At 42.0% G+C, this 12,085-nt stretch overlaps 1 protein-coding gene across 15 annotated transcripts in view; it reads right to left on the reverse strand.

Moving 5' to 3' along the window:
* The window catches only part of PTK2 (protein tyrosine kinase 2), a 337,628-nt gene that overhangs the window by 136,443 nt on the left and 189,100 nt on the right, over window positions 1-12,085 (reverse strand). For all 15 annotated transcript variants that reach the window (XM_037802716.1, XM_037802714.1, XM_037802719.1 and 12 more), the window contains one exon: window positions 5,571-5,625. In XM_037802716.1, coding sequence (XP_037658644.1) covers window positions 5,571-5,625 — 55 coding nt within the window. The remainder of the gene's footprint in view (window positions 1-5,570; window positions 5,626-12,085) is intronic.

Genomic DNA, 12,085 nt, shown 5'->3' on the forward strand with positions numbered 1-12,085 from the left:
AGAAGATTTCTGAAAAACTGGGCAAATGTGTCTGAAAATAGTAACTATGCAGTGTTAAAAGGCAGATGGTCCAAGCTGTAATGTTATTGTATTTGTCTCATCTAATTGAATATGGGAGGGAAAGAGCCAGTTTTCAGTATGCTGCTTTGGCTGGCTCGTCTTCCTTACACACATCACCAAGCTAAGAAACAGGAGTCACAGTGATGAACAAAAAACCACAATGAGCTCAAGCAGCTGGAGTAGAGGACAAGAATATTCACTCAGGGTTAGTTTCCTAGGGAAACAGAAACAACTCTCTGGCTTGTTGTCAGCTAAAAGGAGTAACTTGGCCAAGAGTGAGCCCTCAAGCTTTCTCATAGTCCAGAGAACTGTGAATTCCAGACAATGCTCAGTGCTTGATGAGACCTAGAAAATCTTAAGCTATCTGAAAGGAGCCCTGAAATTAGTTTTTATAAGGATACTTTAGAAAGTATTAGTTCTTACATTAGAAAGTATTACTTCTTTCCTAACTTCTCATGAGGATAAAATATCTTCAAAATCTCACTAACTTCCTAGAATCTCTTACTATTATATCAACACAGTTTCAGAACTGGAATGAACAATGTTTTGTATTGCATTTCACCCCTATTTATATAGTCTGTTCTTGCCCAGATTTAGGAAATAAGGCATGTTATCTATGGAATTTTAGATCAATTCCTTTGCAGAGAGAAAACTGCTAAGAATGTGATACTTCTTCAAAATGAAGCAGTATTATGAGGTTGCATTACCAGAAACTGTCATTTTGAACTACAGAAATGTTAATTTCACATTAGTCATCATAATGTTATCAGGTGCTACCAGATGAAAAGGTCATAATGTAATACTAAAGAAAAGCTGCAATAAAAGAATAATAAGCTAAGAACACATTGAGGAATACTTTATCTAGCCACCCATGAAATGCTAAATACATATACGAATGGCTATACTGGATGAGAGATGAAAAGTGTTCCAAGCAGAGTTTTCTCCACCCTGGCACACAGCAGATGTACAAGTGACTGCTGAGCAACTGTTCCGAGCCATGAATTTCTGTGCTTGACAAAAATATTAAATCTGAAGTGACGACCTGCTGATAACAGAAATGAAAATGATCTCTATTCCTTCCAAGACTAAAATTAAGTATTTCTGATAGCTCTTTACTACTTGTGAACTATACAGATATACTTTAAAAAACAGTATTTATTAACATTTCTAGTTCTGAAATAATATTTCTACTGAAAATTGTATTCGATTAATATTTGGCTATTTTGACTTGCTACCTAATTTTAGATTTACAGAAGAGTTGCAAACACAGAGTTCCCACAATCCCTTTCACCCAGCTTCCCCTCCTCTCAATGTCTCACGAATTATGGTCCCATCTGTTAAAACTAAGAAACCATTCACTAAAGCACAGCCTTTATTCCAATGTCACCAGCTTGTCCATCCATGTCCCCTCTCTGCCCCAGGTCCCCATCTGGCACAGCACGCTGCACTTAGTCCCTTCCAATCTGTGACAGCCTCCAGGTCTGAACCTCGTTTTTCACAACCCGACACCTTGGAAAATAAATGGCCAGAATTTTGTACAATGTCCCTCAACTTGAGTTTGACATGTTAGTTTTGCTGTATAGTTTTTTGGTTGTTTTAATGCACCTCCGGCACTAGACATCAAAGAGATGAAAATTTAAAGTACCCTACATATTTGAGGTACGGGCATTCAGATTCTGATTTTGCCACTGATCTGCAGCTTAGGTGTCACTAAATACAATAAGGTACTCTTTCAACACTTCACCTTGAGAGTTAACCAAAAACAATCCTCTAGAAATCTAAATACAGAGGAAAAAAGAGGCAAGGGAAACAAAATGGCCTTTGGAAAAGCAAATGTAGTAACCCAACCTATTTTTGGAAAGGCAAAGGTCAATTGACCTAGCCATTCTATAAGGCTGTTCTGGAAGAAACCAGGAGCAGACGTGAATTTTTTATTAGCTGAAGTTTCACTGGCCATGGTTTTGAAGAACGGACTGCATGTAAAAACCTAATTTGCACTGTAGTTTCACACCATATGGGCATAGAGTTACATTGTAAAAAGTGAAACTATCTTGGCCTAAAATAGGAACTCCTGATTAGGCTATTCAATAAGCCAAATATACATGATTTATTTTACAAAGTTATGATAATTTTGCTTTTTATTAGAGTGTGTGAGAAACCATTTCTAACAACCTCATTTTTGAGTCCCTTGGTGAATTCATAGCTAACAATACTATTCTCTCTCATGTCCATCAAAATCAGTGGCAGTTCAACTCAAAAACCACCACTATTTGGTTAGTGAAAGGTTCTCTTCAGCTCTCTAAGGTCAACTCCTCCCATCCCACTCTCATGGAGTAATAGTTTGGTCTATGAACGGTTCTCCATGAGTTCTCGAAAGCCACCTCTCCCTTCCCCCTCTCAGGGAGCTACTCCATCTGGGCCTCAGTCACTGCACATCTCACTGACTCCTCCTCCCCCTGCTCTAAAACCTGTGATTATCCCCAGGACCACACAGCTCTTCTCCCCTGTGAGTCCACCCCCGGTGGCTGCTGGACCCGTCTCTCCCGCGGGCTCTCTGCCACCAGAACCCCCTGACCCATTGCCCTGCTCCCTGGACGGCCCGCCACGTGGAGGCCTGGGTGGAAGAGAGCAAGCACCCTGGGGTTGGAAGCAACAGTCAGGAGGAGGAGAGTTAACTGGACCCAGAGGAAGAGCAGGAAGGATGCTCTGAGGAAACAAGCCCGAGGGGAGGCGTCTCCTGGAGGCAGCAGAGAAGAGCAGGTTGGCCCATGCCAGGCTCCCCAGCTTTACAATCCTGCTGCCTGCGATCATCTGATCTCCGTGCCCCCCCCCACTGTACCCTCTCTATCTAGAAAATGTCTCCTCTAATTTATTCATCTTTCAAGTTCTATTAAAGTCATTCATTCTTTCATTTAAAAAAGAGACTTACTGAACGCTTACTATATGGGAGGCATTATGCTGAAACAGGGTTTATCGCAGAGAATGCAACAGATACGTCTTTGCCCTCATGGATCTTAAATGCAGTGGAGGTGGGCAGTCAATAAAACGCAAACAAGTAAATAACCATGTTATTAAAAGCCGAGATAAAGAGCAGGGTCCTCAGGGAGAGAAGCATCTGTCTCTGTTTCTATACAGGGCGGTGAGGGAAGGCTGTGGGTGCTAACAACGAAGCTGAGGGTCACGAGAGCCAACCAGGCAGGCACGGGTGGCAGGTAGGATGCGCAGGGGCATGCAGGGGGTAGGAGGGAGGATGCAGGGCATGTGGAGATATGCAGGGGGATGTGGGGGGCACGTAGGGGACACATGGGGGGTTGGGGGCACGTGGGTGTGTGCAGGGGAACAGGGGGTGCACGGGCAGCAGTGACCACTCCTCCTTCACTGAGCCCCTCTGGTCACTCTAGCACCTGTGACCTATACCCCTGGTTCCCCACTTTGAATATGAGGATCTCTTTTTAAATCTAGAATAATTCTTGGGCTCCCAATGAGAGAAGCCACCCTTCCTGTGATAACTGTTTCCATATATATTGATGTGAGGACCTCTTGAAATAATTCTGTGGCTGCCAAGGGTCTCAGGCCTGAGATGTGCTCATCTGTGCTACTACCCTGGCCTAGCCATCTTCATGTCTTTTCCTCCCTTTTATTTAACTCAGAATAGAGCACGTGTCTATCCAATGATGATGTACATTCACTAAGAACGGGCTGTGGCCCACACTTGTTTGAACATCACCATTGTCCTCCCCCATCCTCCTCCACCCAGCACCCAGTCTTCTCAGCTCCCACACAGGAATGTCCAGGCCAAAGAAAGCCACCATCCCCCCACCTCCAGGATCACATCCAACCCACCCCCATAACCCTCCAGAGGGCTATAACTCTGCCACGGCCATATGCCCTAAGCACCCTGGATTTCACCTTAAACCCCTCTATCTGCCAGGTTTCATTTAAAGCTCTTTGCCTTATGACTGCCAAATGCTTGTGAACACCCTCATGCCAAGGGTCTGGGGGCCACATGAAGATGCCACAGTGTCCTGTTCATCTTGGTACCCCAGCCTTTACCATACTGCATGGAGGGAGCTGCTCTATTCACTCTATATCTCATTAATAGATCAGGAAACTTAAATGAAAATTATAAAAGCAGGGCAGCAACCCAGAAAAAGAGCCAGAAACAAAAACAACTATACTTTTCCTCTACTTGAAAGCATGCCTCATTACATCTGTAGAGTGCTGTATACCCTATAACAAACGTCTGCATTCATCAAGAAGAAGCTATGTGAGAGAGGGAGGGCTATTAAGACACTCCAAATTAGGATGAGGGGACAGATTCAATGACTAGTTTTCACGGGAGGACAGATAGGAAGACTAGTCCTCACAGTCTGATTCTTTGTAATGCCAAAAGCAGTCTCAGGTATCTGGATACAGAGCTTTCACGGCATTCAAAAAATTAAGCCAACACTGTCACCCAGAGAAAGACAAAAGCACCACGGCTGAGGCACTGCTTTGTGGAAATGTCTCAGATTAGCACAGTAAAAACCTTGAATTTTGCATTTTACTTTTACTAGTAATAAGCACAACTATCCCCTTATAACTTACTAAGCCCTTCCTGTGTATTAGACATTGTTCCAAGATTGTACACATAAGAGCTCAGTCTTCACTTCCACCCCACAAATTAGAAATCGGTTTCATCCCTACTTGCAGATGTAGAAACAGAAGGACACAAAGGTCAGCGGCTACATCCTCTCATAGCAAGTGGCTTACCCTGCTCAGGCACCGTCTTGCAATCATAAAAGATAAGAGCAGTAACAACCCCCTTATGAAGCGCTATGTGATACTGCGGTCACTAATATATACACACTAATCTGAGAAATCTTATTCTTCACTATGAAACTAAGAAACCCGTCCAAGGCCCTGTGCCTCATAAATGGCTGAGCTCAGTGGAGCCGGACTCTGTCTTGCATCCACCTGCCGCACCGTAACACCTGGATGTGTGTCCTGGACTGGCAGGGGGCATCACATTTCAGGCTCCATGGTGTGAGAACTAAAGGAAGGATGAGAACTGAGGCTCTGCCACACTCAGCAATGAGGAGGTGTGTCAACATGACCAAAGCAAGAGAAGACAGACTTTCAGAATTGGTTTAATTGCACATGCACATCCAGTAACACGTATGCTTCCACTGTTCTCGCATATGACTCTTTCACATACTGCTTTTCTTTTGTGTATCAAACACCTGATTCTGCAAAGACCTAGGTAACAAGGACTACTGTGCATATAAGTTTCTTAGTTCTGTATTTAGTTAGTATCACACACAATCAAAAGATGAAAGTATGGTTTTGTGGGAGAAAGTTGTACCTAATAAAATCTACTTGGCATTAATATAACTAGAATAATGGTCAGCCTTTTACATTACAGCTTTTACATGTAAAGGAGAAAACAAAGTCACTTTACTTTCCCAAAAGCAGTTTACCATAGGGGAAATAATTTAAATTATCCGATTATGTCAAAGGAGACTAATTACCTTGACAGAATCCAGTAAACTCTTAGGAAAAAATCGCTTTAAACCAACATCTTTTCTGAAATATAAAAAGAAGTGTATTAATAAATAACACCATCAATTAATATAATGACATTCTTGTAAGAACATAAAAGCACTTTAAATTATTTATCCTTCTACATGGCATCCAGGAAGGAAACAAGTAAAATGCTCTAATTTACCAGTATGATCACAGAAGGGGTGGAAAGAAATAATTCTCTAAATACACAGAAAACATATGAATACAAGTTGGTTTAAGTAGAAAGCCCCTTTTTAAACTTTTACTGTTGAAAATCCTTCTAAAATAGTGCCTCTTTGCATAGCACAACAAAAGTATGAATAAACTGTAACTTATTTTTTTCCAGATATTGCTTGAAGGTTATCCTTATAAACATCAGTTCCAATTGGGACTACATACAGAAAGACCATATATGTATATGTATATATGTAGGGACTATATATGTAGAAAACAGACTATCCTAATTATGAAAAGATTTGGGATACACTCTGGAAGTAAAAAAAAAAAAAAAAAAAAAAACACGCTTGGATTTATCCTAAAAATTGAACTGTTTTTAACACCTTGCAAAGTTGACATTCATTTTTTTCCTCTCGCATGTGAAAACATTCTTATATTTGTACATTTAATCACCATCACTGACCACTCTAGGTTTTACTAAGTTATACAGTCCTAGTCCTTATTTCTATCTTTCCTTCTGTTGTCATCATATATGCCCCTGGCCTTCCACTGAATTGTTTTTAATAAGCTTTTTTTGTTTGTTTGTTTTTTGCTTAAGGAATTCATTCACCTAAACAAGAGAAAAAAACTAGAGAGAAATTAAGTGATTTGTCCAAGGTCAAAAGCTGAGTACGTGAAAATGCTGGAAATCTAGGTGATTTTCTTGAGATCAATTTACAAAGTTAAGTTATTCACTATAATAAAGCCTGAAACCACCCTGGGACTGCAGAAAAACCAGAGTGGAAAGAGCTCATTTTCCTTTCCACCCTCCTTGGGTACTAAGTTATACAGACTTTTTGGTCACTAGATGGCACTCGTGTACTAGTGAGATGAAACTGCCTCTAACTACATTAAGGAATTTCAGGAGATCCCTGGAAATCAGATTAAGAAGGAATAAAGTGAAATACCAGTAGTCTTTTCAAAATCACATAAGGAAACAAACTTCAGATAAATTTTTTAAAAAAGACACACATACACAAAAAACAGGGATGACTTCTTTGTCCTTAACTGTATGTTAGCCGGTATTATAAACAGAAACAAAGAAATCAGGCCAGTTTATATGGTTGATCCTACACCCAAGCATCTTAAACATAAGTAATCTAACTACCAGTTAGTACCTCAACCAGTGAACTTCTTGCTAAATCCAAAGTTGACCTCAGTTTTCCTTCTGAATTAGGTTATTAATGTTATTTTCACAACATTGTAGGAACTTGGCTTCTACAACCTAATGTTCTCTGGTTTTACCTATCAGTTCATATAACTAACTCCTGGTTTCCCATTTATCTACCTGATCATTTTTATTTGTAACTCCCTTTCCTCATCTTTTCAGAACTGCCATTATGTACTTCGATTGTGGGATATGAAGAGGGACTTGTCCACCCAAGTTCTTCCCCTTCTTCTGCCTTCCCAAAACCCAGGGTCTTTGCACCAAAGGATTTTAGTGCTAATCACCCAGGGAAACAGGATGGTAGCAAAATAATCACATAAAGAATAGCAAACATTCTAGAATCTTTAAGGTATTATCCTTGAGCACTTCTTTCCTGTCCTCCTTTTCAGGGAATTACTCTATAACGAAAAGCACTTATTTTTGTATCCGAGTCCTGGGTTAGAATCTTGACTTTGCCACAGAGGTGGGGTTTGGCTATTCGAAAAATGGGAATGCTAATTCCTACTGCATACAGTGGTGCTAAGGATTAAATAATAATGTGTGTTTAAAGTCCCTAGAACTCTGAGGGGTAGGTCCTTTCCCCCAGAAACCCCTTAAAGACCCTCGTGTCTGATGACACTTTGGTCCTTATGCCCGACCGCCATCGTTTTGAGCAGATGAGAGGCGCGGCATGATGTCTCGTGATGTGCAAAATACACAGTGGGGGCAAGAATCCAAGCCGGGCAGGGATGGGTCAGAAGGAGGCTTGCACAGGCAAAGGCAGGTAGGCAGAGGAGGAGAGAATTGCTGAATCAGGGTAGGCGGTGGACAGAGCCCACAGTGCTAAGTGACAGGATACGAGGTGAGAGAAAGAGGGAACGCAGATGACCTGGGGACACCAGCACCGTGTATGTAGAAGGGGAGTCTGGGGTGAGGTGGGCACCCAGAGTTCTGTTTCAGGTACATGGAGACTGAGCAATATGTGACCTCCTCATGGAGGTGTCAAGGAGGCAACTGGCTGAGTCTTCAGTTGGGGGAAAGTTCAAAAGTCAGGGAGGGATGTCCTCTCCTGGGGATGGGACTACTCACTGCCATTAGTCACTCCCTTTGTGCACCTATTTTTCTTAAGAGTCAAGTTAAGAGGAACTGCTGTTAATAGAACACCTGACAAGTGAGAAAATAAAAATGGGACTAAAGTACATAAAATCATGGGAAAAGTTTAACAACATTATGCTTAATATATTTTCTATGAATTAATCAAGAAGCTGCTCTTTAGGCTGTGGTAGAGGCTCTAGGAAACTCTGAGAAGCACTGAAGGCCTTATGCTCAAAGTTTTTGAGAGCCGATTATAGATACCTAAATTTAAATCCTCTCTTAGGAAATCAGGCAGGGGACACGCAGGCTGTCCCACTTTCAATACAAGGCTGCCTCTCCCCTGGCTCGAGTCCGTGTCTGAAAGTGGTTTACAATGCGCTCACTTCCCCGCAGGGTGTGACTATCTGGGACACAAAACTTCTTGGAACCAAAACTCGTCACAACTGTCCTATACGTGAATAAAACAACAAATACTATGTATGTATAATAAACAAAACATAATTACTAGCCTTTGTAAAGTATTTATTAGCTATATTAATAATTGTCAAGGGATTTATCCTAAATGCATGTCATCTCATTTGACAAAAGCACCTAGCTTACATGAGCCTTTTAGAATACCACCAGACTCCAAGTCTGAACCCCAAGCATGAGGCTGTCAGAGTCCCCTGTCAGTTTAAAGCAATCATGCTAACCTGCTCTCAGCTAGCAGGCTATCAGCATGAGGTGAGAGCTCCGAGGGCCACTACAGCAGCAGCGAGCCACATGTTGCTCTTTAGCCTTAAACCCAGTGCCAAGTGCTCCTTAGTTCCACATGGCTAGTGGCTTCTGTATTGGACAGGGCAGTGAAAGAACAGGTACACGGCCATAGAAAGTTGGAACGGGCAGTGAAGAGTTTAAAGCAACAAGCTAAGACTTCGGAAATCCTGCCTCTCGAGGCCTGAAGGACAGTGGGTCCCAGTGCTCCTCGGCAGGGGCAGTGGTAGGTGAAACAGAGGGATGCTGGGTCAGCTGTGTACCCACCCTGAGGACGGAACACAGAGGCTCCTGCAGGTTGGTTAGAAAAGCTGGGGAAAGACAGCATGGGAAGGGTGAGGAGAGAGTCCCGCTGTGAAGATGCCACAGCAAAGCATCTCCCTCTTGCAGGAGAGGGGTTTAAGTTCAGTAAGGAACCTTTAACTGAGATTGTCTGAACATACATGATAAGACAGAAACACCTGGAGCTTCTAAGCAATGCTCCTGCCTATACTCATTCATTTACTTATTCATTGGGAGTGTACTATTAGATAGTGGGCATATAAAAATCACTAAACTGTGCCCTTTTCTTAGAGGAGATATATAAATGACTAACCATGATGGAGTGAAAGGTGCTGTAAGATAGTGAGCTTGCCACATTCAATACATTTAGCTGTTGAGTTTTAGGACTTCTGGGATTCAAAATTATTTTTGTGATCAGTTTTAAACCAGAGTTCTCAAGTAATGTTAAGAGAATTGCCTCTGTCCTTTACATGAAATATTTAGATCAAAGGCAGTATTTGACCACTACTGACTGATGAAGCTTTCTTTTTCTTTCCCTTTTGCTAAACCTCAAAGTCTCTTTCATTCTTCCGAACGATTCCCAGCCTCCGATGCCCCCCTGAAATTGGTGTGCACGTGCTTGAGAGCTGCTGCCTCTCCCCACCTTGCCCCTCCTTTGCCCCGCAAGGCTGCATCAGAGGGGGTCCAGCAGGAGCAGGGTGATGCTTGGCCAACACCCACAGCTCAGCCAGCACTGCTGAGACGTCCCGCCCGCGGCTCTGTCCCACACAGATGTGCATTCATGTCCACACCCCCATAGAACAGAACGCCCTCAGAGGCCTGAGACTGCAAGAAAGCTTTATTTACATATTAAAAAGTAATTAAGCTTATTATAAGTGAATTCTTATATCAAGGATAAATGTACTTCTCCTGTGATGATACATTGGAGAAAACTCTGATCCTGTCTGTTGTCCTTGTTTAATACACTATGGACACAATTCCACAAATACATACAGCCCAAGCAAAAGAGCAAGCAAATTAACTTTAAAGTATAATGTAAATGTGCACTTTCATGTGGGTTCCCTAGCTTATCCTCTCCTCAACACTTCTGCAGTTGAGTACCTTCAATTTTCAAAGTACTACTGAGGTGCTTTAACCTCTAGATGACACGTAAACCCTCCTAAAAACTGGTAAAAGTTAGGAGTCTCTAGCTGCAGTAGAGGCTGTTCCTTGCTTCCTCATGATGTTCTCTGCTTCACCCTGGATGATAAAAAGCTGTGCTTTGGGTAGGTCAGTGCGTCTTTCCCCAGGCTCTCTGGTAGTGAGGCGTGGCCATGTGACCAGCATTCTGGTCACATCCCTCTAAGGGAGAGCACCATAAACACCTGTGCTCTCAGAGCGGGAGAGAGAGAATGTCCACATCCTTCTCCACTCGGAGGCTGGAATACCAAGGTGATGGTTAAAAGTCCAGCACCGTCTCAGGCCAGGAGGTGGCACGCAAGAGATGGTAAGAGGGCAAGATAAAGAGCCTAGCGCCTTGGTTACTGAGGAAGAGAGAGGAAGAGTTAAGCCACTGTCAATTTGTACTTAACCTAACTAATCCTGATAAACAGTCTGTACATTTTTATGTGGACAACCAAATCTACCAGCAACCCCTTTCTTTGATACATTCTTACAGGGAGCTTAAAAAAGTACTAGATTATTATTGACAAGAAAGACAACAACAACAGCAAAATGAAATGAAAAAGCCCAATTATAATCAATCTCAGCTAATTTTAAACAGTGAACGTATCCATTCAGGAAAGATCTGCAGAGTACCTGGCGAGTGTTGGACACCCTACTAGGCACTGGGAAGACTGGGAAGGCCCTCCGTGATGTTGCTCACTTTCCCCCAGGGAAGAGGGACAGTGATACAAGCAACCACCATAAAACACATAGATGCAAAGAGGGTTGAAAACCAGTTTCTCAAATAAGGCAAACCACTTAATAGAAGAGGAGCAGAACTGAAAAGTTTAAGTACTTCTTTTTAATTCATTTCATGTTATAGTTCTCTAGTTTAAGAGAATAATCATTGACAAGAAACTACCTTTTACAAAACCATATTAGGAATCATAATATTAGCACCATATTAGTTTATTTTGGTTTAATTTGTCATTATCAGTAATGCAATTTCTAAGATTAATAAAGTAAGAAATATCTGACCTCACTTGGCAGCTGCTTTCCTTTCTCTTCCTTACCACTTATATATAAAAGCTGTAAATAAAAGCCTCATCTGTTTTACATTCTGGTATGTTCCTGGGCAGTGTCAGCCCTCAGGAATAAAGCTTCAGGGACAGGGGCTGGGGAATTTACTGCCAAGTACCTCCACTTTGTCTACAGAAAAGGTACCTCGGTACTGCCAAGGTTAGAAAGACATGGAAGGAAAGCTGAGCCTGATTATTTGAGCATAATTCAAAATAGCTAGTTTGAAATGTGGTAAAGTTGAAGGGGTATTGTCCATTAGGCTGTAAATAACCAAGATTTTCTTGAAAAGTTTTGGTAAAGGCTAAGCAACCCTATGGACTATTTCATACTTTTTCTCCTTACTGGGAAGGAAAAAGAGAACTCTGAAATAAACTAATCAGAAACAAATTATATTCTGCATTTGTGTATAATTCTTTGAGGAAATTTTAAAATTTCTAAATGGCTCTAAGTTACTAGGAAAAAACAATGGGAGAGTGATGTTGAGCCCCTTCCCCTTGAGGCACAGTGGCTGAGGGGGCTGCCCAGGGACCCTCCTGTGGCAACACAACCATAGTGTGCATCAGGGCCAGCCTCTCCTCTGAGAAAGCATCAGTCGGCTCCACAGGCGCACGGAACACAGGGCAGAGAGGAACAACATCTTTACAGTGTGGGGAGAAAATACAACTATCAACCTAGGGTTGTTTATTGAGTAAAACTATCTTTTAAGAACAAAGGTAAAATAAACACTGAGAGAATTTTACCACCAAAAGACACATATAAAGGATT

Source organism: Choloepus didactylus, chromosome 14 (genome assembly GCF_015220235.1).
Source record: "Choloepus didactylus isolate mChoDid1 chromosome 14, mChoDid1.pri, whole genome shotgun sequence".
Classification (NCBI taxonomy): Eukaryota; Metazoa; Chordata; class Mammalia; order Pilosa; family Megalonychidae; genus Choloepus; species Choloepus didactylus.